Source organism: Trachurus trachurus (assembly GCF_905171665.1).
Source record: "Trachurus trachurus genome assembly, chromosome: 23".
NCBI classification, from domain to species: domain Eukaryota; kingdom Metazoa; phylum Chordata; class Actinopteri; order Carangiformes; family Carangidae; genus Trachurus; species Trachurus trachurus.
The window spans coordinates 9369997-9397674 of NC_139912.1; the positions used below are offsets into that span (position 1 = coordinate 9369997).

Here is a 27678-nt window from a genome sequence, read left to right on the forward strand (position 1 = left end):
AGTATTTTGTTTTCTTCTTATGAGTTCACAGAATCAGCTTCTTCTTCTTCTATCAGAGCAAACTTAGGACTTATGAATCAAAATGAGCAAAAACTTAATACTGGATAAAACAGCGTCAAATGAAAGCAAAAACTGACATTTGAACAACTGTCTTAACCCTTAATCCTCCTCTAATCACTGTTATAGATATAGATTATACAAAAGTTAAATATTATTTATGAGTATGCAACTCAAAATACTGCATTTCACACGGACCAAAGTAAAACACCACAATGATTTTTTTACCCCAATACTGTTCAGCCCCCACATTAGTGAGTTTAAAAAGGTGGATGTTAATCCGTCATCAGTGGTTATTACGTATTTCAGCAGGTGCAGGTTGCGAGTTGCAGGATTATGTGACATCAGCAGTCCAACTCAAAATGCAACATGGGAAAAAAAACAGTCAAGTCAATAAAGAGATAAAGTGCAACAGGGTTCAGTACTGAATACAATCAATCTTAATGAAACCCCCCCACACATAAACATACTGATAATGAACGTATAAAAAAAAAACATTATTAAATTCAATTGAAGGGCCTTTATACATGTAGTCCTATTAAATCCAATCCATCTATTGATTACCTATGAATACATCACATCTTTATACCTTTTGTGTTTGTTTAATATCTGGTGTTCGCTTTTTTATCTTTGTCTCCATACAGTTCATCACACAGCGCTCCTGTGTGGTGGGTCAAGTTAAAATATCAGTACTCAGTAATCATGCATAGTTCAGGACGATCATCCATCTTTCTAACCTTTGATTTTTTTTTCTTCAATTTTATATTAAATATTTGCAATATTTTTTTTGTTTTTGTATAACTACCTTTTTCCTTATTTGTGCTCCCCCTTGTTTTGTTTTTTCTTATTTGGATCATTTCCCCTTGTGTAGGTTTTGGGCTGTGTTCCAGTTGAGAGACTGTAAAGTGACACTGAGGAAACTTGATTTGACTTGACTTCGCCCTCATACCAACATAATTTCCACACTTCAGGTTACACATTCATACAAACAGCCACAAAACTCCGGCCTTTAAACTCTCCAAATACATATGACCCCGGTACTGTTGAGGTCTCTCCCCTTCGGCAGCAGGGTCATTGCCCCCTGTGCTCCAGTCAGTGAAATGTGTAGAGAGAGAAAGACAGATATAGAGAGAAAGAGAGAGAGCAGTCCCCACGTTGGAGAGTTGGGCTAAAAAAAAGTCTTGGTGGTCCTTTTTTTATCCCCCCATGTCCCATGTGCCCCACTGGTTGGACCCTGTAATATTATACAGGAAGTCATTAAAGAGTTAGTAATATCACCTCACTTCCAGGTGGCAGCGACGGGGCGAACGCCTGCGCTCCCCTTGGAGCCCTTTGACCCCAGCGACTGACCTGAGCGGCTTCGCAGGTCGCGCTCGGCGTTCTCGCTCAGCGCCTGCTCCTCGTCGTAGCTGGTGACACAGACAGGAAGTTAAGAGTCAGTGGAGGAAAGAAAAAAAAACATATGAGGGAGTAGGGAGGTCACGATTACTTGTTTTCACAATAAATCGCGGTATTAAACGCCACAATTAATTAATTAATGGTAAAAATTCTAAATACCGTCACTTTCCAAAAAAAGAATATGCTGGAACCATATCGGCAAAGTTACACAACAACTGTGTGTTACCGCTTGTGTAACGTTTTCGTTCAATGTGAGTTGCAGAACAGAGACGTGCCCGAGTGGTAAAGTTTGGCAGAGGAAGACTTATTCCCTCCAAACAAAGCCTGTAAAAACACTGCTGCAAAAAAGTAGCAATAAAAAACGCACAGTAACTGAGTTAAATAACATTAATGTCAATTTACCATTTAACGTAACGCTGAACTGGTAGAAATTATAAAGTTTGCAGGTCATTTGTTTGAGAAAACCCAGACGAAGAATCTAGACTTATTTTGGATGTCTGAGCATGATATGTTGTAAGGAAGAGATCTATGTCGTGGCTAGATTCATTGATAAAGCCTGGACAGAGGGAAAGAAAACATTATATCCCACATAAAACCATAAATTACTGTTTATTATTTTGTATATCATGGAAGCTTGTCTGTTTTTTGTTTTGTTTTGTTTCTTTCTCCTTTCTTTTCTTTTAGATGACACAGTAGACATTCCTGAATGTATGTACTTAATGCTTAGTGTTTTATAAGCCCATGTGGGCTGGCCATAAAACAATGTACATGACACTTTCAACCAAATCATGTAAGAAAAATAAAATAAACTGAAACAATTTATTACAATAAAGTTTTATTTCTCTAACAAAATTCACCAAGAAAATCAGTAATGGTGACAACCCTATGAGGAAAGTTCCTGCTGCCTTCACATGGAGCAACAAAGGGGGATTAACTCCTCAATAACCCCCCTGCTGAGCGCTGAGCACATGTTGTCAGACGGCCCCAGCGTGCTTTGTTCAGTGCTTCAGTGACGCTACAACCCCGCCTCCACACCATTGTGTTCACCGAGGGGTTAAAGTGTGAGTGAGGCACCGGCAGCAGAGTGGTGTTGCAAGCACCCACCTCCCTTCGATAGCTCAGTTGGTAGAGCGGAGGACTGTAGTGGAAATACCAGATATCCTTAGGTCGCTGGTTCAAATCCGGCTCGAAGGAGTGACTTTTTTTTCTTTTTTTTAATCTACACTCATGTTACAGCGTCTACAAACAAGAAGAGGCAGCTTCCTCCACAGACATGCAAATATTTTACGTGGTGAAATAGCGACAGCATGAGTAGACTTGACTAACATCTCAACACAGATGCAGAGGAGAATGTGTTAAATGAAACTTTTTCATTAGTAAAACTGTATAAAATCTTTTCCTTTTAAATATTTTATGAGAAAACCGACTTCTTCAACATGAATTCACAGAGGTTTGCTGACCAAACAGGCACCGGTTGCTTAGAGAAGAGAGAGAAGGGCTGATCCCCCTTGTGCTGAACAGATGTTGAACAGTTTGTTTTAACAGATGCTGCTTTTCCAAACTGGATTTATGTGCCGGCCAGTCATGGATCTGAGCCACTGCCACAACAGACCTCATCTTTGCCTCAGCTGAGCCAAACATAACCAACATGTTTTCAATCCTCAGCAGCTAATAGCTCACACTCAGTCAGAACACATTCACTCTATGTATCTGTTACTAGGTCACCGGCTTTATGTATTCACTTTTCATCATCTACAGCAGATAGTATACCAACAAACGTACGGCAAACCCCAGTATATATCCGGTCAGTTAAAAGTCACTCCTTCGAGCCGGATTTGAACCAGCGACCTAAGGATCTCTGGTATGTCCACTACAGTCCTCCGCTCTACCAACTGAGCTATCGAAGGGGGTGATGACACAGGGATAACTGAGCCACAAGAGGGTCACACTCACACTCAAACTCAGGGGAATGCAACAAGTTATAACTAACAGGCTTAGAAAAGCCACTATGGTAAAGTATAACACAATGAAGAATGGTTGAACAATTATGACAAGACAAAGTTACAAAGGTTTTTTTTTTTTTAGAAACTCTGTAACCTGGTAATTACAGTGTTATTACAAGTGTTATAACTGTGAAGAGACACAGTTAAAAGTCTCTCCTTCGCGCCGGATTTGAACCAGCGACCTAAGGATACCTGGTGTGTCCACTACAGTCCTCCACTCTACCAACTGAGCTATCGAAGGTTGCATTAATACTGTGATAACAACCTGGATTCAGGTGGCTAACTGACCCTAACCTTTTCTGAATTAGGCTAATCCACAAAAGTGTTGGTCTGTCTGATGTCTCCCTCCCTGGACTCCCACTGCTGACACACATGTAACATATTGTATCTGCCTGATTTCCATGAGCATCTGCTGTAGTGCAATAAGACAGGTAACATACCAAGACAATTACTAGGCTAAACTGAAAACTAAGTGTTGCAAAATCAAAGTACATACCGACAACTGTGAGTTTATCACAATGACTCATAATGTTCATGACTCTCAGTGAGAGAAGTTTCATAAACCCTGAAAGTCTCGTTTGTGTGGGGGGGGGGTTTCTACATTTAAAAGTCACTCCTTCGAGCCGGATTTGAACCAGCGACCTAAGGATACCTGGTGTGTCCACTACAGTCCTCCGCTCTACCAACTGAGCTATCGAAGGTTGCAACAACACTGTAATTACCTGGTTACAGGTGGGTCACACCCATGTTGACCACAATAGTGGATGTACTCGTATTTTAATTATTATTATTGGACAAGCAACCTAATTTACATGTGATTAATGTATAACAATCTATTTTTGTTTAGAAAAATAAATAATTTCCATCAGCATCTGCTGTCATGTAATTTATGTAATCTGGCAAAAACATGCGTCTTCAGTGATCCCATTGATTGTCAGCTCACCCCTGCCAGGTCTTACAATGAAAGATCTAAAAGGCAGCCTGTTTGTGTCCTTACTGTGTTTACACCTGGACTTAGAGCTGTCCACTTATGAGCAGCTCACAAACGTCACAAATGATGAAAGTCTAGTTTTTTTGGGGGGGTTTCTACATTTAAAAGTCACTCCTTCGAGCCGGATTTGAACCAGCGACCTAAGGATACCTGGTGTGTCCACTACAGTCCTCCGCTCTACCAACTGAGCTATCGAAGGTTGCAACAACACTGTAATTACCTGGTTACAGGTGGGTCACACTCACACCCATGTTGACCACAATAGTGGAGGTACAGTGCTCTCTCTGGAGCCACACTGCTAGGCCAACTCTCCTTCATGTCAGATTTGGACAAGCTGCACAATTTATATGTGATTAATGTATTACAATCTATTTTTGTCTGATCACATTGGCGGTCAGCTCATCCCTGGCTTTAAAATGCCAGGTCTTACAATGACATAACGTTTTATCCATTTGAAGTCATAAAATATTTTTGGTTAAAAAGGGGAAAACCTGATGGGAAAAAGTCGGGGTAGTGAGTAGAGGCTCCTTCAAATGCTGCCAACATATCTGCAACAAGTGATCAGGTCTGAAACGCAGCCAGTAAATGTCCTTTCTGTGTTTACACCTGGACTTAGAGCTGTCCACATATGATCAGCTCACACACTGGTCCTAGTTAAGAGGCTTCACAAACCCGGAGAGTCTAGTTTTTTTGGAGGGTTTCTACATTTAAAAGTCACTCCTTCGAGCCGGATTTGAACCAGCGACCTAAGGATGCCTGGTGTGTCCACTACAGTCCTCCGCTCTACCAACTGAGCTATCGAAGGTCACAACAACACTGTAATTACCTGGTTACAGGTGGGTCACATTCACACCCACGTTTGACCACAATAGCGGATGCTCAGTGCTCTCTCTGGAGCCACACAGCTAAGCCAACTCTCCTTCATGTCAAATTTGGACAAGCAGCCAAGGAAATAAGGAAAATGTGACTGTAAAAAGTAGTAGCTTCTTCAAATGCTGCCACAACATATCTGCAACAAGTGATCAGATGTGAAACGCAGCCTGTATATGTCCTTACTGTGTTTATACCTGGACTTAGAGCTGTCCACATATGAGCAGCTCACACACTGGTCCTAGTTAAGAGGCTTCACAAACCTGGAGAGTCTAGTTTTTTTGGGGGGGTTTCCACATTTAAAAGTCACTCCTTCGAGCCGGATTTGAACCAAGGATGCCTGACTTGTCCACTACAGTCCTCCGCTCTACCAACTGAGCTATCGAAGGTTGCAATAACACTGTAATTACCTGGTTACAGGTGGGTAAGCCAACTCTCCTTCATGTCAGATTTGGACAAGCTGCCAAATATATATGTGATTAATGTATTACAATCTATTTGTGTCTGATCCCATTGGTGGTCAGCTCACCCCTTACAATGAAATAAAGTTTTATCCATTTGAAGTCGTTCAAAAGGGAAAAACTTGACGGGAAAAAGTTGTAGCTTCTTCAAATGCCGCCAACACATCTGCAAAAAGTGATCAGATCTGATACGTCCTTTCTGTGTTTACACCTGGACTTAGAGCTGTCCACATATGATCAGCTCACACACTGATCCTAGTTAAGAGGCTTCACAAACCCTGAGAGTATAGTTTTTTGGGGGGAGTTTCTACATTTAAAAGTCCCTCCTTCGAGCCGGATTTGAACCAGCGACCTAAGGATACCTGGTGTGTCCACTACAGTCCTCCGCTCTACCAACTGAGCTATCGAAGGTCACAACAACACTGTAATTACCTGGTTACAGGTGGGTCACACTCACACCCATGTTGACCACAATAGTGGAGGTACAGTGCTCTCTCTGGAACACAATAACCCAGTTACAACTCTCCTTCATGTCAGATTTGGACAAGCTGCCCAATTTATATGTGATTAATGTATTACAATCTATTTTTGTTTAGCAAAATAAACTCATATTGTAGAAATCTGATCACATTGGCGGTCAGCTCATCCCTGGCTTTAAAATGCCAGGTCTTACAATGAAATAAAGTTTTATCCATTTGAAGTCATAAAATATTTTTGGTTCAAAAGGGGAAAACCTGACGGGAAAAAGTCGGGGTAGTGAGTAGAGGCTCCTTCAAATGCTGCCAAGATATCTGCAACAAGTGATCAGGTCTGAAACGCAGCCAGTAAATGTCCTTACCGTGTTTACACCTGGACTTAGAGCTGTCCACATATGATCAGCTCACACACTGATCCTAGTTAAGAGGCTTCACAAACCCGGAGAGTCTAGTTTTTTTGGGGGGGTTTCTACATTTAAAAGTCACTCCTTCGAGCCGGATTTGAACCAGCGACCTAAGGATGCCTGGTGTGTCCACTACAGTCCTCCGCTCTACCAACTGAGCTATCGAAGGTCGCAACAACACTGTAATTACCTGGTTACAGGTGGGTCACACTCACACCCATGTTGACCACAATAGTGGAGGTACAGTGCTCTCTCTGGAGCCACACAGCTAAGCCAACTCTCCTTCATGTCAGATTTGGACAAGTGGCCAAGGAAATAAGGAAAATGTGACTGTAAAAAGTAGTAGCTTCTTCAAATGCCGCCACAACATATCTGCAACAAGTGATCAGATGTGAAACGCAGCCTATGTCCTTACTGTGTTTACACCTGGACTTAGAGCTGTCCACATATGAGCAGCTCACACACTGGTCCTAGTTAAGAGGCTTCACAAACTAGTTTTTTGGGGGGTTTTACACATTTAAAAGTCACTCCTTCGAGCCGGATTTGAACCAGCCACCTAAGGATGCCTGGTTTGTCCACTACAGTCCTCCGCTCTACCAACTGAGCTATCGAAGGTTGCTATATCACTGTAATTACCTGGTTACAGGTGGGTCACACTCACACCCATGTTGACCACCATAGTGGAGGTACAGTGCTCTCTCTGGAACTCAATAACCCAGTTACAACTCTCCTTCATGTCAGATTTAGACAAGTTGCCCAATTTGTATGTGATTAATGTATTACGATCTATTTTTTCAGCAAAATAAACTCATATTGTAGAAATCTGATCCCATTGGTGGTCAGCTCACCTCTGGCTTTAAAATGCTAGGACTTACAATGAAATAAATTTTTATCCATTTGAAGTTGTAAAATATTTTTGGTTCAAAAGGGGAAAACCTGACGGGAAAAAGTGATCAGATGTGAAACTCAGCGTGTAAATGTCCTTATTGTGTTTACACCTGGACTTAGAGCTGTCCACATATGATCAGCTCACACACTGGTCCTAGTTAAGAGGCTTCACAAACCCTGAAAGTTTTTTTGGTGAGTTTCTACATTTAAAAGTCCCTCCTTCGAGCCGGATTTGAACCAGCGACCTAAGGATGCCTGGTGTGTCCACTACAGTCCTCCGCTCTACCAACTGAGCTATCGAAGGTTGCAACATCACTGTAATTACCTGGTTACAGGTGGGTAAGCCAACTCTCCTTCATGTCAGATTTGGACAAGCTGCAAAATTTATATGTGATTAATGTATTACAATCTATTTTTGTCTGATCCCATTGGTGGTCAGCTCACCTCTGGCTTTAAAATGCCAGGTCTTACAATGAAATAAAGTTTTATCCATTTGAAGTCGTGAAATATTTTTGGTTCAAAAAAAAGTTGTAGCTTCTTCAAATGCCGCCAACATATCTACAAAAAGTGATCAGATCTGAAACGTCCTTACTGTGTTTACACCTGGACTTAGAGCTGTCCACATATGATCAGCTCACACACTGGTCCTAGTTAAGAGGCTTCACAAACTAGTTTTTTGGGGGGTTTACACATTTAAAAGTCACTCCTTCGAGCCGGATTTGAACCAGCGACCTAAGGATGCCTGGTTTGTCCACTACAGTCCTCCGCTCTACCAACTGAGCTATCGAAGGTTGCTATACTGAAATTACATGGTTACACATGGGTCACACTTACATCTATCTTTGTTTTGAAAAATAAACTCATATTGTATTTACCTGATTTCAATCAGCATCTGTTGTCATGTTATGATCTGGCATAAACATGCGTCTTCAGTGATCCCATTGATTGTAAAATATTTTTGGTTCATAAGGGGAAAACCTGACAGGAAAAAGTCGGGGTAGTGAGTAGAGGCTTCCTTAAATGCTGCCAGAACATATCTGCAACAAGTGACCAATGCAGCCTGTATGTGTCCTTACTGTGTTTACAGCTGGACTTAGAGCTGTCCACATATGATCAGCTCACAAACGTCACAAACCCTGAGAGTCTAGTTTTTGGGGGGCTTCTACACTTAAAAGTCACTCCTTCGAGCCGGATTTGAACCAGCGACCTAAGGATACCTGGTGTGTCCACTACAGTCCTCCGCTCTACCAACTGAGCTATCGAAGGTTGCAACAACACCGTAATTACCTGGTTACAGGTGGGTCACACTCACACCCATATTGACCACAATAGTGGATGTCAGATTTGGACAAGCGGCCAAGGAAATGAGGGAAATGTGACTGTAAAAAGTAGTAGCTTCTTCAAATGCTGCCACAACATATCTGGAACAAGGAATCAGCTCTGAAACTCTGAAACTTGCTGTGTTTACACTTGGACTTACAGTTGTCCACATATGAGCAACCCACACACTGGTCCTAGTTAAGAGGCTTCACAAACTAGTTTTTTTGGGGGGTTTCCACATTTAAAAGTCACTCCTTCGAGCCGGATTTGAACCAGCGACCTAAGGATGCCTGGTGTGTCCACTACAGTCCTCCGCTCTACCAACTGAGCTATCGAAGGTTGCAACATCACTGTAATTACCTGGTTACAGGTGGGTAAGCCAACTCTCCTTCATGTCAGATTTGGACAAGCTGCAAAATTTATATGTGATTAATGTATTACAATCTATTTTTGTCTGATCCCATTGGTGGTCAGCTCACCTCTGGCTTTAAAATGCCAGGTCTTACAATGAAATAAAGTTTTATCCATTTGAAGTCGTGAAATATTTTTGGTTCAAAAAAAAGTTGTAGCTTCTTCAAATGCCGCCAACATATCTACAAAAAGTGATCAGATCTGAAACGTCCTTACTGTGTTTACACCTGGACTTAGAGCTGTCCACATATGATCAGCTCACACACTGATCCTAGTTAAGAGGCTTCACAAACCCTGAGAGTATAGTTTTTTGGGGAGCTTCTACATTTAAAAGTCACTCCTTCGAGCCGGATTTGAACCAGCGACCTAAGGATGCCTGGTGTGTCCACTACAGTCCTCCGCTCTACCAACTGAGCTATCGAAGGTTGCAACAACGTTACCTGGTTACAGGTGGGTCACACTCACACCCATATTGACCACAATAGTGGAGGTACAGTGCTCTATCTGGAACACAATAACCCAGTTACAACTCTCCTTCATGTCAGATTTGGACAAGCGGCCTAATTCACATGTGATTAATAACAATCTATTTCTGTTTAGCAAAATAAACTCATATTGTAGAAATCTGATCCCATTGGTGGTCAGCTCACCCCTGGCTTTAAAATACCAGGTCTTCCTGAAATAAAGTTTTATCCATTTGAAGTTGTAAAATATTTTTGGTTCAAAAGGGGAAAACCTGACGGGAAAAAGTTGGGGTAATGAGTTGTAGCTTCTTCAAATGCCGCCAACATATCTGCAACAAGTGATGAGATCTGAAAATCAGCCTGTATATGTCCTTTCTGTGTTTACACCTGGACTTAGAGCTGTCCACATAATCAGCTTACACACTGGTCCTAGTTAAGAGGCTTCACAAACCCTGAGAGTATAGTTTTTTTGGGGAGTTTCTACATTTAAAAGTCCCTCCTTCGAGCCGGATTTGAACCAGCGACCTAAGGATGCCTGGTACTCCCACTACAGTCCTCCGCTCTACCAACTGAGCTATCGAAGGTTGCAACAACACTGTAATTACCTGGTTACACGTGGGTCACACTCACACCCACGTTTGACCACAATAGTGGATGCACAGTGCTCTCTCTGGAACCACACAGCTAAGCCAACTCTCCTTCATGTCAGATTTGGACAAGCGGCCAAGTAAATAAGGGAAATGTGACTGTAAAAAGTAGTAGCTTCTTCAAATGCTGCCACAACATATCTGGAACAAGGAATCAGATCTGAAACTCTGAAACTTGCTGTGTTTACACTTGGACTTAGAGCTGTCCACATATGAGCAGCTCACACACTGGTCCTAGTTAAGAGGCTTCACAAACTAGTTTTTTGGGGGGGTTTACACATTTAAAAGTCACTCCTTCGAGCCGGATTTGAACCAGCGACCTAAGGATGCCTGGTTTGTCCACTACAGTCCTCCGCTCTACCAACTGAGCTATCGAAGGTTGCTATACTGAAATTACATGGTTACACATGGGTCACACTTACATCTATCTTTGTTTTGAAAAATAAACTCATATTGTATTTACCTGATTTCAATCAGCATCTGTTGTCATGTTATGATCTGGCATAAACATGCGTCTTCAGTGATCCCATTGATTGTAAAATATTTTTGGTTCATAAGGGGAAAACCTGACAGGAAAAAGTCGGGGTAGTGAGTAGAGGCTTCCTTAAATGCTGCCAGAACATATCTGCAACAAGTGACCAATGCAGCCTGTATGTGTCCTTACTGTGTTTACAGCTGGACTTAGAGCTGTCCACATATGATCAGCTCACAAACGTCACAAACCCTGAGAGTCTAGTTTTTGGGGGGCTTCTACACTTAAAAGTCACTCCTTCGAGCCGGATTTGAACCAGCGACCTAAGGATACCTGGTGTGTCCACTACAGTCCTCCGCTCTACCAACTGAGCTATCGAAGGTTGCAACAACACCGTAATTACCTGGTTACAGGTGGGTCACACTCACACCCATATTGACCACAATAGTGGATGTCAGATTTGGACAAGCGGCCAAGGAAATGAGGGAAATGTGACTGTAAAAAGTAGTAGCTTCTTCAAATGCTGCCACAACATATCTGGAACAAGGAATCAGCTCTGAAACTCTGAAACTTGCTGTGTTTACACTTGGACTTACAGTTGTCCACATATGAGCAACCCACACACTGGTCCTAGTTAAGAGGCTTCACAAACTAGTTTTTTTGGGGGGTTTCCACATTTAAAAGTCACTCCTTCGAGCCGGATTTGAACCAGCGACCTAAGGATGCCTGGTGTGTCCACTACAGTCCTCCGCTCTACCAACTGAGCTATCGAAGGTTGTAATAACTTTGTAATTACCTGGTTACACGTGGGTCACACTCACACCCACGTTTGACCACAATAGTGGATGCACAGTGCTCTCTCTGGAGCCACACAGCTAAGCCAACTCTCCTTCATGTCAGATTTGGACAAGCGGCCAAGTAAATAAGGAAAATGTGACGGGAAGAAGTTGTAGCTTCTTCAAATGCCGCCACAACATATCTGCAACAAGGGATCAGATCTGAAACTCTGAAACTTGCTGTGTTTACACTTGGACTTACAGCTGTCCACATATGAGCAGCTCACACACTGGTCCTAGTTAAGAGGCTTCACAAACTAGTTTTTTTGGGGGGTTTACACATTTAAAAGTCACTCCTTCGAGCCGGATTTGAACCAGCGACCTAAGGATGCCTGGTTTGTCCACTACAGTCCTCCGCTCTACCAACTGAGCTATCGAAGGTTGTAATAACACTGTAATTATTTGGTTACAGGTGGGTCACACTCACACCCATATTGACCACAATAGTGGATGTACAGTGCTCTCTCTGGAACACAATAACCCAGTTACAACTCTCCTTCATGTCAGATTTGGACAAGCGGCCTAATTCACATGTGATTAATGTATAACAATCTATTTCTGTTTAGCAAAATAAACTCATATTGTAGAAATCTGATCCCATTGGTGGTCAGCTGGCTGTAAAATGCCAGGTCTTACTTAAATAAAGTTTTATCCATTTGAAGTTGTAAAATATTTTTGGTTCAAAAGGGGAAAACCTGACGGGAAAAAGTCAGGGTAGTGAGTTGTAGCTTCTTCAAATGCCGCCAACATATCTGCAACAAGTGATGAGATCTGAAAATCAGCCGGTATATGTCCTTTCTGTGTTTACACCTGGACTTAGAGCTGTCCACATAATCAGCTCACACACTGATCCTAGTTAAGAGGCTTCACAAACCCTGAGAGTATAGTTTTTTGGGGGGGCTTCTACATTTAAAAGTCACTCCTTCGAGCCGGATTTGAACCAGCGACCTAAGGATGCCTGGTTTGTCCACTACAGTCCTCCGCTCTACCAACTGAGCTATCGAAGGTTGCAATAACACTGTAATTACCTGGTTACAGGTGGGTAAGCCAACTCTCCTTCATGTCAGATTTGGACAAGCTGCCAAATTTATATGTGATTAATGTATTACAATCTATTTGTGTCTGATCCCATTGGTGGTCAGTTCACCCCTTACAATGAAATAAAGTTTTATCCATTTGAAGTCGTTCAAAAGGGAAAAACCTGTCGGGAAAAAGTTGTAGCTTCTTCAAATGCTGCCAAAACATATCTGCAACAAGTGATCAGATGTGAAACGCAACCTGTATATGTCCTTACTGTGTTTACACCTGGACTTAGAGCTGTCCACATATGAGCAGCCCACACACTGGTCCTAGTTAAGAGGCTTCACAAACTACTTTTTTTGGGGGGGGGGTTTACACATTTAAAAGTCACTCCTTCGAGCCGGATTTAAACCAGCGACCTAAGGATGCCTGGTACTCCCACTACAGTCCTCCGCTCTACCAACTGAGCTATCGAAGGTTGTAATAACACTGTAATTACCTGGTTACACGTGGGTCACACTCACACCCACGTTTGACCACAATAGTGGATGCACAGTGCTCTCTCTGGAGCCACGCAGCTAAGCCAACTCTCCTTCATGTCAGATTTGGACAAGCGGCCAAGTAAATAAGGAAAATGTGACGGGAAGAAGTTGTAGCTTCTTCAAATGCCGCCACAACATATCTGCAACAAGGGATCAGATCTGAAACTCTGAAACTTGCTGTGTTTACACTTGGACTTACAGCTGTCCACATATGAGCAGCCCACACACTGGTCCTAGTTTAGAGGCTTCACAAACTAGTTTTTTTGGGGGGGTTTACACATTTAAAAGTCACTCCTTCGAGCCGGATTTGAACCAGCGACCTAAGGATGCCTGGTTTGTCCACTACAGTCCTCCGCTCTACCAACTGAGCTATCGAAGGTTGCAACAACACTGTAATTACCTGGTTACACATGGGTCACACTTACATCTATCTTTGTTTTGAAAAATAAACTCATATTGTATTTACCTGATTTCAATCAGCATCTGTTGTCATGTTATAATCTGGCATAAACATGCGTCTTCAGTGATCCCATTGATTGTAAAATATTTTTGGTTCATAAGGGGAAAACCTGACGGGAAAAAGTCGGGGTAGTGAGTAGAGGCTTCTTCAAATGCTGCCACAACATATCTGCAACAAGTGACCAATGCAGCCTGTATGTGTTCTTACTGGGTCTCATTCATGAAACGTGAGCAGCACGGATTTGTGTGTAAACCCTGAGCAGCGCAAATTTACGTGGATTTCCGCATTCATCAATCTTTTAGTAGCGCTGATTTTTTCGTAGCTACTCACAAAATCTACACCTGCTCCGGACTGTGTGTAGCGCTTGTGTAAATGTAGAAATGCACATAAATACTGCTTGTCACTGTTGAAAATTACAATTTTAATCCGTATTACTCTGTCTCATGTTCAAAATACGCCGACGCCTTTGAAACACGTAATTTAAACATGACAAACAATTAGAAATATTTGGAGAGAGAGACGTTTTAGGGATCGGACACGCAAAAACACGTCAAGGCTCCATCTAATGATGATAATAATGTGATATAAAACCGGAAAAAACTTTTTTGTGTTGCTACACGCTTGGTGGACGCACACTTCACCCTGCGCAGTAGTGCAGTCGGCACCGGTTTGGATGGAGCTGTGACAGACGGCTGGTGCTTCTGTAACAATATAACCTGCCTATATAACTTCATGTGTTGATACAACCATGCTCCTCTACAGCTGAGGCTGTGAAGAGCCTCCTCCTCCCGTCACTTCTGTAGTTGTGTGTATTTTTATTTTTATTTTTATTTTTTTTCATGTTTCATATCAAACTATTCTGGCTTTACTTCTTAAACAGTTCTTTAATCAACCAAGGATAGGCCTACTTAATTCACTAAATCTGTTTCTTCCCTCCACGCCTTTGACCTGTCCCAGTCACACCACTACCAACAGAAGATAATTAAATATTTTTTCTGGACTCCACTTCACCCAAAATGACTTCGATCCTTGATCTCTCTTTTTTCTCTCTCTCCCTCTTTCCTCGTTTGCGTCATGGCCGCAGGTGAGCAGGATGCACCTACCTCCTAATATGGTGGCAGGATCTCCTTATATGGCTATTCATGTATGGAGATCTATGCTAATTGCTGATCACCGGGGGCGTGTTGTTAGTTTACGATGGGTTGGCATTCATGAAGTTACACACGTGTTTACGATCAAATCTGAGTTTCCCGCACCGTTCATGAATCCGGAGTAGAGTTTTAGTAGAGTGAGCTTTTATGTGCAAATCTACACACAGATTTACTCACGTTTCATGAATGAGACCCAGTGTGTTTACATCTGGACTTAGAGCTGTCCACATATGATCAGCTCATAAACGTCACAAATCCTGAGAGTCTAGTTTTTTTGGAGGGTTTCTACACTTAAAAGTCACTCCTTCGAGCCGGATTTGAACCAGCGACCTAAGGATACCTGGTGTGTCCACTACAGTCCTCCGCTCTACCAACTGAGCTATCGAAGGTTGCAACAACACTGTAATTACCTGGTTACAGGTGGGTCACACTCACACCCATATTGACCACAATAGTGGATGTCAGATTTGGACAAGCGGCCAAGGAAATAAGGGAAATGTGACTGTAAAAAGTAGTAGCTTCTTCAAATGCTGCCACAACATATCTGGAACAAGGAATCAGACCTGAAACTCTGAAACTTGCTGTGTTTACACTTGGACTTAGAGCTGTCCACATATGAGCAGCCCACACACTGGTCCTAGTTAAGAGGCTTCACAAACTAGTTTTTTTGGGGGGTTTACACATTTAAAAGTCACTCCTTCGAGCCGGATTTGAACCAGCGACCTAAGGATGCCTGGTGTGTCCACTACAGTCCTCCGCTCTACCAACTGAGCTATCGAAGGTTGTAATAACACTGTAATTACCTGGTTACAGGTGGGTCACACTCACACCCATATTGACCACAATAGTGGAGGTACAGTGCTCTCTCTGGAACACAATAACCCAGTTACAACTCTCCTTCATGTCAGATTTGGACAAGCGGCCTAATTCACATGTGATTAATGTATAACAATCTATTTCTGTTTAGCAAAATAAACTCATATTGTAGAAATCTGATCCCATTGGTGGTCAGCTGGCTGTAAAATGCCAGGTCTTACTTAAATAAAGTTTTATCCATTTGAAGTTGTAAAATATTTTTGGTTCAAAAGGGGAAAACCTGACGGGAAAAAGTCAGGGTAGTGAGTTGTAGCTTCTTCAAATGCCGCCAACATATCTGCAACAAGTGATGAGATCTGAAAATCAGCCGGTATATGTCCTTTCTGTGTTTACACCTGGACTTAGAGCTGTCCACATAATCAGCTCACACACTGATCCTAGTTAAGAGGCTTCACAAACCCTGAGAGTATAGTTTTTTGGGGGGCTTCTACATTTAAAAGTCACTCCTTCGAGCCGGATTTGAACCAGCGACCTAAGGATGCCTGGTTTGTCCACTACAGTCCTCCGCTCTACCAACTGAGCTATCGAAGGTTGCAATAACACTGTAATTACCTGGTTACAGGTGGGTAAGCCAACTCTCCTTCATGTCAGATTTGGACAAGCTGCCAAATTTATATGTGATTAATGTATTACAATCTATTTGTGTCTGATCCCATTGGTGGTCAGTTCACCCCTTACAATGAAATAAAGTTTTATCCATTTGAAGTCGTTCAAAAGGGAAAAACCTGTCGGGAAAAAGTTGTAGCTTCTTCAAATGCTGCCAAAACATATCTGCAACAAGTGATCAGATGTGAAACGCAACCTGTATATGTCCTTACTGTGTTTACACCTGGACTTAGAGCTGTCCACATATGAGCAGCCCACACACTGGTCCTAGTTAAGAGGCTTCACAAACTACTTTTTTTGGGGGGGGGGTTTACACATTTAAAAGTCACTCCTTCGAGCCGGATTTAAACCAGCGACCTAAGGATGCCTGGTACTCCCACTACAGTCCTCCGCTCTACCAACTGAGCTATCGAAGGTTGTAATAACACTGTAATTACCTGGTTACACGTGGGTCACACTCACACCCACGTTTGACCACAATAGTGGATGCACAGTGCTCTCTCTGGAGCCAAGCAGCTAAGCCAACTCTCCTTCATGTCAGATTTGGACAAGCGGCCAAGTAAATAAGGAAAATGTGACGGGAAGAAGTTGTAGCTTCTTCAAATGCCGCCACAACATATCTGCAACAAGGGATCAGATCTGAAACTCTGAAACTTGCTGTGTTTACACTTGGACTTACAGCTGTCCACATATGAGCAGCCCACACACTGGTCCTAGTTTAGAGGCTTCACAAACTAGTTTTTTTGGGGGGGTTTACACATTTAAAAGTCACTCCTTCGAGCCGGATTTGAACCAGCGACCTAAGGATGCCTGGTTTGTCCACTACAGTCCTCCGCTCTACCAACTGAGCTATCGAAGGTTGCTATATCACTGTAATTACATGGTTACACATGGGTCACACTTACATCTATCTTTGTTTTGAAAAATAAACTCATATTGTATTTACCTGATTTCAATCAGCATCTGTTGTCATGTTATAATCTGGCATAAACACGCGTCTTCAGTGATCCCATTGATTGTAAAATATTTTTGGTTCATAAGGGGAAAACCTGACGGGAAAAAGTCGGGGTAGTGAGTAGAGGCTCCTTCAAATGCTGCCACAACATATCTGCAACAAGTGACCAATGCAGCCTGTATGTGTCCTTACTGTGTTTACATCTGGACTTAGAGCTGTCCACATATGATCAGCTCATAAACGTCACAAATCCTGAGAGTCTAGTTTTTTTGGGGGGCTTCTACACTTAAAAGTCACTCCTTCGAGCCGGATTTGAACCAGCGACCTAAGGATGCCTGGTGTGTCCACTACAGTCCTCCGCTCTACCAACTGAGCTATCGAAGGTTGTAATAACACTGTAATTACCTGGTTACAGGTGGGTCACACTCACACCCATATTGACCACAATAGTGGAGGTACAGTGCTCTCTCTGGAACACAATAACCCAGTTACAACTCTCCTTCATGTCAGATTTGGACAAGCGGCCTAATTCACATGTGATTAATGTATAACAATCTATTTCTGTTTAGCAAAATAAACTCATATTGTAGAAATCTGATCCCATTGGTGGTCAGCTGGCTGTAAAATGCCAGGTCTTACTTAAATAAAGTTTTATCCATTTGAAGTTGTAAAATATTTTTGGTTCAAAAGGGGAAAACCTGACGGGAAAAAGTCAGGGTAGTGAGTTGTAGCTTCTTCAAATGCCGCCAACATATCTGCAACAAGTGATGAGATCTGAAAATCAGCCGGTATATGTCCTTTCTGTGTTTACACCTGGACTTAGAGCTGTCCACATAATCAGCTCACACACTGATCCTAGTTAAGAGGCTTCACAAACCCTGAGAGTATAGTTTTTTGGGGGGCTTCTACATTTAAAAGTCACTCCTTCGAGCCGGATTTGAACCAGCGACCTAAGGATGCCTGGTTTGTCCACTACAGTCCTCCGCTCTACCAACTGAGCTATCGAAGGTTGCAATAACACTGTAATTACCTGGTTACAGGTGGGTAAGCCAACTCTCCTTCATGTCAGATTTGGACAAGCTGCCAAATTTATATGTGATTAATGTATTACAATCTATTTGTGTCTGATCCCATTGGTGGTCAGTTCACCCCTTACAATGAAATAAAGTTTTATCCATTTGAAGTCGTTCAAAAGGGAAAAACCTGTCGGGAAAAAGTTGTAGCTTCTTCAAATGCTGCCAAAACATATCTGCAACAAGTGATCAGATGTGAAACGCAACCTGTATATGTCCTTACTGTGTTTACACCTGGACTTAGAGCTGTCCACATATGAGCAGCCCACACACTGGTCCTAGTTAAGAGGCTTCACAAACTACTTTTTTTGGGGGGGGGGTTTACACATTTAAAAGTCACTCCTTCGAGCCGGATTTAAACCAGCGACCTAAGGATGCCTGGTACTCCCACTACAGTCCTCCGCTCTACCAACTGAGCTATCGAAGGTTGTAATAACACTGTAATTACCTGGTTACACGTGGGTCACACTCACACCCACGTTTGACCACAATAGTGGATGCACAGTGCTCTCTCTGGAGCCAAGCAGCTAAGCCAACTCTCCTTCATGTCAGATTTGGACAAGCGGCCAAGTAAATAAGGAAAATGTGACGGGAAGAAGTTGTAGCTTCTTCAAATGCCGCCACAACATATCTGCAACAAGGGATCAGATCTGAAACTCTGAAACTTGCTGTGTTTACACTTGGACTTACAGCTGTCCACATATGAGCAGCCCACACACTGGTCCTAGTTTAGAGGCTTCACAAACTAGTTTTTTTGGGGGGGTTTACACATTTAAAAGTCACTCCTTCGAGCCGGATTTGAACCAGCGACCTAAGGATGCCTGGTTTGTCCACTACAGTCCTCCGCTCTACCAACTGAGCTATCGAAGGTTGCTATATCACTGTAATTACATGGTTACACATGGGTCACACTTACATCTATCTTTGTTTTGAAAAATAAACTCATATTGTATTTACCTGATTTCAATCAGCATCTGTTGTCATGTTATAATCTGGCATAAACACGCGTCTTCAGTGATCCCATTGATTGTAAAATATTTTTGGTTCATAAGGGGAAAACCTGACGGGAAAAAGTCGGGGTAGTGAGTAGAGGCTCCTTCAAATGCTGCCACAACATATCTGCAACAAGTGACCAATGCAGCCTGTATGTGTCCTTACTGTGTTTACATCTGGACTTAGAGCTGTCCACATATGATCAGCTCATAAACGTCACAAATCCTGAGAGTCTAGTTTTTTTGGGGGGCTTCTACACTTAAAAGTCCCTCCTTCGAGCCGGATTTGAACCAGCGACCTAAGGATGCCTGGTGTGTCCACTACAGTCCTCCGCTCTACCAACTGAGCTATCGAAGGTCACAACAACACTGTAATTACCTGGTTACAGGTGGGTAAGCCAACTCTCCTTCATGTCAGATTTGGACACGCTGCAAAATTTATATGTGATTAATGTATTACAATCTATTTTTGTCTGATCCCATTGGTGGTCAGCTCACCTCTGGCTTTAAAATGCCAGGTCTTACAATGAAATAAAGTTTTATCCATTTGAAGTCGTGAAATATTTTTGGTTCAAAAGGGGAAAACCTGACGGGAAAAAGTTGTAGCTTCTTCAAATGCCGCCAACATATCTGCAAAAAGTGATCAGATCTGAAACGTCCTTTCTGAGGATCCCTGATGTGTCCACTACAGTCCTCCGCTCTACCAACTGAGCTATCGAAGGTTCACATGTCTGCCACTCATACAACTCACACTATCCCGCAACATCTGGACAGTTGTTGTTGGCGTAGTGTGAGCACTGATTATTCCCATGGTTATGCATGGTTATCTTTACCTTAATTAAAAAGCTCCAGAGTAATTGTGATAGTCAACTACATGACTTGTAACTAGTTACGAGAGGGGCTCTTCCACGTGGCAACCTTTTGTTAAGACTACACAAATATACACATGTAGTATGTTATATAACATTATCCATCGCTACATGGATTGATTTTTCACCGGCTTCATAGTAAACAAATGCACATGGCCAGGCGGAGGTTTGGCAAAACAGAGGAAAAGCGACCAGACTTGCATAGTTTCCCTTTAAAGGAAACCCAGTGACCCATGTCAGTCACCCACTCCCTGTCCTGGTTAATGAGTTACAGTTCAGCACACACCTGTACAGCCGCAGGCCGTCTGCAGCAGACACACTTCAAAAGTCACTCCTTCGAGCCGGATTTGAACAAGCGACCTAAGGATGTCTGTCATTTCCTCTACAGTCCTCCGCTCTACCAACTGAGCTATCGAAGGAAGCAAGGATCACCATGGATATGTGACACCCAGAGCTTAGTCACCGTGACTGGCAAAACTTTCACTTTTCAGAGTTATTTTTAGCTCCGAGCTTTCTTGGCACCAAGAAAAGTGTGTGTGTGTGTGTGTGTGTGTGTGTGTGTGTGTGTGTGTGTGTGAGACGTCCGGTGGATCAACTCACAGAACTTGGTAGTTGCCCAGGGCCTCTCGGGGCGGGCTGCGATTCCAGCGGCAGTCTGGGATGTCCCCATTGGGTGTGACGATGTTGAGCGTGTCGTTGATAAGGTTGTACTTCAGGATGCGGTCGTTGGCCGTGCTGGATGTCAGAGAGGGGGAGGCATTGACCTGAGGAGCACAGAGATACAGAACTTAACATTTACATAAGAAAAAGAAGGTATTTAGAACAATGAGTGATTAGCTTCACAGAAACTGGACAGACTTTTTTTTTTTTAAGTACTGTGGGATTCGAATAGGCTTGAGTACATTGTTTAATTTCCTCCCCCCCCTGCCCCCCACAGAAGCTCTCACTCAACAGGAAATGTAGTTGCTAATGCGCTTTAACAGCTGTGCCCATAAACACACGTTCAAAGAACAACAGCAGATACACACCGGAAAACGTACATGGGTGCTCAAAGAGAGATGAAGCAATTACTGCGATATCACAAACACACCCTTAAATAATTAAACAAAGACTTCTATTGTCAGGCATTACCTTTTATGGATACGCTCATACATACTTTCATAACTGATGATGTGAAGTCAGAGCAAAACGAAACAAAAGTAGGTACCGATGAATAATGAATAAAAAGGTTTGTGGCACAGGTTTTATTGCTCTGTCACCGAGGAGCATTGATGTCCTACAACCGACCAACCAAAATAGATCAGATTGGTGTCTGGGAACAGAAATAGTTGAGACCTAGCCTGGAAACCCAGCAATTCACTGTTGGGCTGTCAAAAAGGAGCACAGCAAAGGATGACAGCTGCATCAAAAGAACAATATTCAGATTGCAGATACAACAGTAACAAAGGCAGGCGTCCTATTTTAAGGTAAAGAAAAAAAGCATGTTTCAGCCTGTGTGACTCAGTTTCAGTGAATGAGTTAACAAAACGCCTTTAGCACACATTTGAACACAGAAAGGCTCAAGTCCAAATATGCACACGTAAAAGATCGACCTCAGGGGCATTTAAAAGTTGCTCAACAATCAAAGGAAAAGTGCGTGGAGTCACTGCACAGGCATGTAACGTGTGTCACGGCTTGGTTGAACACCTCACAGCTGTCCTCAGGGAGTAGGCCGAAGAAAAACATGTTTATTAACACATCTTGGTTTTAATTTCCGTCAGTAAAACACTATTTTCCCGTTAAATCACATCACTCACCTCAATAAGCCACGGCTTCAGCTTGTCATCAATAATGATGTCATACCCGTAACACTCAAAACAATGCTTGTCGTTGTTCATCACGGGCTGGGAGACATAAGGAAGAGGAGTCAACTGATTAGTTCATCGTGATAACACTGGGAACTTTTTAATGTATCACAGAGTGATTGAGGTGGGAAGGATGTTCGCAAATAGCACAGTTAAGAAATAAAAAAAAATATTCCAGTGGACATAACTATTAGCACCCAGCAGCCGGTGCGTCGAGGCCTCAAGAGGGGAAGTGGAGCAGATCGCTAAGTGGAAAAGGGAAGTGCACATTTAAGTTGAGTGGAGTGTTGTTCTAAAAACAAAAGAGCATCAACAACCACAACACACTGAGGTTGTTTTACAGCTGTGTAGTCTTTAAACGCCCCACACCACAACAGTATTGTACCTGGAAAAACACTGTGTTTAATGTATAGACATAAGACTTTTTATTGATCCCACATATGGGAAATTCACTTGTAACAGTAGCAAAGAGAACAGGATACGCAAAGAAGAAAGGAATAGAAATATAAAGAATTTACCATGTATAAAAATATATTAAATTAAATAGAGAAAAAAACTATATACTATGTTGTTTGGTCAGAGATATTGCACAGTGTGGGTGGTCATGAAAAACAAGTAAAAGTAGGCTTGTATGAATGAGCAAGGTAAAAATACACAAGAATAAATTATGCAGAAAAAAAAATTAAAATTTCAAATGAATGACACTGTTTCAAGCTGATGTTTTACACATGACTAACTAACATTGAACATATCCATAATATACGTGTTGTTGTTCGTGACAGGATGGGAGACATAAAGAGACAAATTAATGTTGGTGACAGGTGCAACAGTGACTTCATGTCTACTCACAGCCACAGCTTTCAGGGACTGCACCACGATCCAGTGGATCTGGTCAAACAGTCGACTGGTCACCTCCTTTCCTCTGGTGCTCTCTAGGTACAAACGGAGGTTACTGACCGTCCACTTGCCTCCATGAACGTGGTTGTAGTCATCCTGCGTTAAAGGCACACACTCTAACTAGGTATTGGAGTTGTTTGTTTTTTGTATTAACTTTTAAAGGGATAGTTCAACATTTTGGCAAATTGGTCCATTGCCATAATCCCTATAGTCATAGCAGTAGGTTCATTACCTTTAATTATCAGTGCAAGCTATTTTCAGAATACGGAGGCTCATGGGATTTCTTGGTTTCCCTCATCAAACTCATTCAATACACAATCCAACAACTCCAAAACTCTCTGGTGGACAAGCTGTGACCTGCACATTCACCACGCTATGAGATAATAACGAAACGTTACGAGACGGAGTTGTTTCAAGGTAAATTCATGCAAAACAGATGATGCACGTTCCTGTCGGAGGCGGTTTTTCAGCGTTTTTCTCTGCATTTGCCTCAAAAACAACTCTGTCTCGTAACGTTCTGTTATTATCTCATAGCGTGGTGAATGTGCAGGTCACCACTTGTCCACCAGAGCGTTTTGGAGTTGTTGGATTGTGTATTTGATGAGTTTGATGAGGGAAACCAAGAAATCCCATGAGCCTCTGTAACGTAGCTCTGAGCAGCTCACGGCTCGGCTCCGCCGTTCTAAAAAAAGCTTGCACCGACAATTAAAGGTAACGAACCTACTCCTAAAACTATAGGGATTATGGCAATGGGCCAATTTGCCAAAATGTTGAACGATCCCTTTAAGAGAAACATTAAAAGTTACCTGAAATGCATCAGTGAGTCTTTGGATCAGCACAAATTACATTACCATATGTACAGTGTATTTAGTGAAACTGAATATTTAGCCTCACATTTTGACGACCAATTCCACATAATGATGCATCTGCTTGGAAAACCATATGAAACTACAATATTCAACTGGTGGAATGGCCCTTTAACATCAAATACAACCCATTTACTGCCACTAAACACTGATTCACAACATTATATTAAAATACAACAATACGGACTTACCCCATGTTTTTGGATGGCCACATTAGTGAGATGAACAAACATGTTGTCCAGTTCACTGGTACTAGGTGTGTACTTGACTGTGCAGAACCGGCAGAAGCCCAGCTTGTACCTGAGAGTCGAACACCAGAGAGAGATCAATGAACAACTTCATTACCATCAACCCTAACTAAACCTAACCCTATAACACTACTGTCACTAATTCATTAGCAAAATCTTCCCCTTGTGAATAAAAGTTTTTGGTAATAGCTGAGATACGTGCAGACATGAATTGAATCAGGGCTTACATGTAGCATTTCAGAGGTCGATAGGTCGTCACCAAGACGTAAAGACGCAGGTCAAACTTCTTCCCTCCTATCAGCAGAGGATTGTCAATGTACAGGGAGATGACATATGCTTCCTTACCACTAGAGGCTGCTACAAACCTGGGGGGAGGAGAGGCAACAAACCAAACATCAGTTTGAGATGGAGAGTAGATACTTTAAGAGAAGATTATACAGGTTTTGTGTGCATATAACTTTTTAATATTTAGCTTTCTGCTCATCAGTCCATGTATTGAGAAGTGGGACTATCAAGATGGGACTACAGAAGAAGAGAACAGAGCAACAACAGGTGTCTTTCGGCTTGTTTTAAGAAACAGAAATGAAAAAGAGGAAATAAATAAAATAGACCGACAGTGCAACCACGCAGTCAGGTGTCAGAGGCTGCGGTGAACTCACGTGGAGGTGCGGCTGTCTCTGGACCACTTTTTGATCTGGGACAGTTTGTTGATGAGGAAGATGCCTTTACCCTGGGCCTTACCACAGGGTTTCATGATCCAGGTGCTGGACGGATTCTTACGAAACTCCTCCACAAATAAATTATAATCGGCCGGAAGCATGAACGTCACAGGGACAAAATCTAAAAGTAAAGCAACAAAGTTAGTCACATGTGCCTGTGATGAAAACGCAAAGAGAGGCAGATGAAGATGAAGAAGCATTTCTACACTCATCCCTCCCAAACAGATACCTAGAAAAATGTATTTGCCGTTCTCATCCTTCTCTGCCAGCGGGCTGCTTTCCTTCTCCAGCTCCTTGCGGTAGCGTTTGATGTTCTTGATCATCAGGTCCTTCCTGGTCAGCTCGTAGTGGTTGGGGAAGTGGTTAACCATCTGTTCATCGGACAGGCGGTAGCCAGTGTCCACACTGAACACGTTCCTGATGGTCTGGATGCTCATCCTGCATTAAATGGACAGGATCATTGTGCACTATTTTAACAGTGGTGGAAAGTTAGATCAATACTCTGACTTAAGTACTCTATTCACTAAAATAGTTACTTTATACTTCTCCTTCGCTGCATTTCAGTTTTACTGCAGTTGTTGCAAGGCACTTTTCTAATTCATATTTGACAGAAAAGGTTAAGAAGATTAAACCAATGGCCTGTGACCTTTCTGACCGCTGCCTTCATACAGAAAAAGCAGCAATGTGCCAAAGCCCCTTGTCACATTTCAGATGTGTTATGAGCTGTGAGACCAAAAAAAGATAAGATACAGGAAAGGGTAGAAAAATGAAAGCACATGTGGAGCAAACCAAATGTTATTTCTTCTCCTCCCCCTCCCTATCGCTTCTCTTTTTCTGTCAGATTTAACTTGTAACCCTTTGGGAGTGGCCTGAATTCTTGTTTGGGAACTATCAGATTAAATGGCCTAATAACATACTATAGTTAGTAGTAGTAGTAGTAGGATTAACTGGTATTCTCTCATCTAGCATCAACTAGTGCAGTATAAGATGTTAATAATGTATAATAAGTGCAACTTTGCTAAAGAACAAGGTCTTTTCATTTTGATGCTTAATTTTTGTGATTTTTAAAATGATTTTGAATGCATCCAGCACCTTTATGCAGAACTTTAATGATAAAACTGAATATTTCAGTCACCACTGCCTACAACATATTGATATAAGATGCACATGTACATGATGCTTGCATGAACTAGTGTCCAAGGTGTAATGTGCATGTGCATTGAAAAACCTACCAGTAGAAATTCCAGTCCTCGTTTTCTGTGACTTGGATCCATTCCCTTTTCTCAAAGTTGTTGATGAGCACTGATTTTTCAATATCTGTCACCCACTTCACCTTACCGGCCATGGTGCCTCCCACTAGGGTGGAGCACAAATACAACAGGTACAAGCAGATAAAACAAGCTTGACAGCACTACGGATAGAAAACTGCAGGGGAGGGGAATAATAATAACAATGGCAATACAATGCATGGTGGTTTCTGTGCAAAGGAGCATTTTTGGGGTATATTATACCAAGTCACCCACCTGCAAATCAATGTCAGGAAAACAGCCAGTCATCAGCATCAGCTAGCCGGGCTGGGCTGAGTTGTTAGCAGGCTGCTGCTGGATCCTCCCCGGGCTGCTGCTGCTGCTGCTGCAGAGGCTGGGCGGCGGACATCACCCAGTCACTGATGCAATCTCACCAGACTTGTCGTTTAGCTGAGCTCACACAGCCGAGCCGAGCCGAGCCGAGCGCAGCAGCGGCGGGGCTAGGTTTGTTAGCATCACCGTCAACTTATCACACCGTTTCTCCCATGTTAGCATCCCTTACCTTATTGCTAACAAGCTACATTTATTGATCTTCAGGAGGCGTCGTGAAGCTGGACAGTGACGACAAGCCCACCGCGGCCAAAACTGCTCTTCACAATAAAAGTCTTTGTTATTAATTACATGTATCTAGATATATAATAACCACATAATGTGAATACAGTTAGAATTTAAGTGGAAAATACATTAAAATGTATCAAAAACATTAAACGGTACCGCTGTGAGGTTGGCTTTTCCGGGGGAAATTACCTAGCAACGGAGGACGCGGTGACGTCATCGCAGGGGTTAATTACCACAGTGGACCAGCAGGGGTCGGTGTTGGACAGTCACTGACATTTGCACAAGTGCATGCAAAGCTATGATGCAAAGGCAGAAATTTGTCTTTGGCTTGCATAAAAACATTTATATAAAGAAAGAAAGAAAGAAAGAAAGAAAGAAAGAAAGAAAGAAAGAAAGAAAGAAAGAAAGAAAGAAAGAAAGAAAGAAAACATTTCATAACATCTGCAGTAACCCTATGGCTGTAACCCATTTAATCATTTACATACAAAGTTTACATAATAAATCAATCAGTCACAATTAGCAGCCATATGAAAAAGTATAAAGTCAAATATAAAAATAAAGTGCATTCATTATATGATTTTTTGGGGACCTTATTCTCAATTATGTAAATGTATGAGCAAACTATAAACCAAAAGACTTTTTTACATCAACTTTGTATCATAAAACAAGCAAACAGAAACAAAACGTGCATGCATATTTGGCAAAACACTCAAATCACTTAATAACACATAATTTCTTGCAATTTGTTGGCACTTTAGATTTGAGACTCGTTTTGACACTCAGAAAGTGTGCACATTGTTGGTTTGAAATGCATAAAACCTTACATCAGAAGTGATGTAAGGTTTTATGCCCCCCAGAAGACAAAGAAACAAGGAAAACTTTATTTTATCCAGAAACGATAGGCCTAAATCAATTTTCTAAAGCAGAACCACTGTCGCCTCCTAGTGGCCACTGTCGGCAGCAGCAGGTAAAAGGCGTGGCCAATCATATTTGTGGC

General features: G+C 42.2%; 1 protein-coding gene across 1 annotated transcript; it reads right to left on the reverse strand.

Moving 5' to 3' along the window:
- On the reverse strand, positions 1 to 26541 carry ttll1 (tubulin tyrosine ligase-like family, member 1). Its single transcript, XM_083999476.1, has 10 exons — positions 26340 to 26541; positions 26049 to 26172; positions 25046 to 25254; positions 24757 to 24937; positions 24325 to 24462; positions 24041 to 24149; positions 22936 to 23079; positions 22039 to 22125; positions 20843 to 21006; positions 1 to 1466 (listed from the first exon to the last, which is right to left on the reverse strand). The coding sequence occupies exons 2-10, from the start codon at positions 26159 to 26161 to the stop codon at positions 1337 to 1339; spliced, it is 1275 nt and encodes a 424-aa protein (XP_083855602.1). The 5' UTR covers positions 26162 to 26172; positions 26340 to 26541; the 3' UTR covers positions 1 to 1336.
- Positions 26542 to 27678: the final 1137 nt, after the last annotated feature.

Coding starts and splice junctions, on each gene's coding strand:
- ttll1 (XM_083999476.1), bottom strand. CDS start 26,161: ATGGCCGGTAAGGTGAAGTGGGTGACAGATATTGAAAAATCAGTGCTC. Junction 25,255..26,048: donor GAGGACTGGAATTTCTACTG/GTAGGTTTTTCA, acceptor CATTTAATGCAG/GATGAGCATCCAGACCATCA. Junction 24,150..24,324: donor CGACCTCTGAAATGCTACAT/GTAAGCCCTGAT, acceptor TTCGACTCTCAG/GTACAAGCTGGGCTTCTGCC.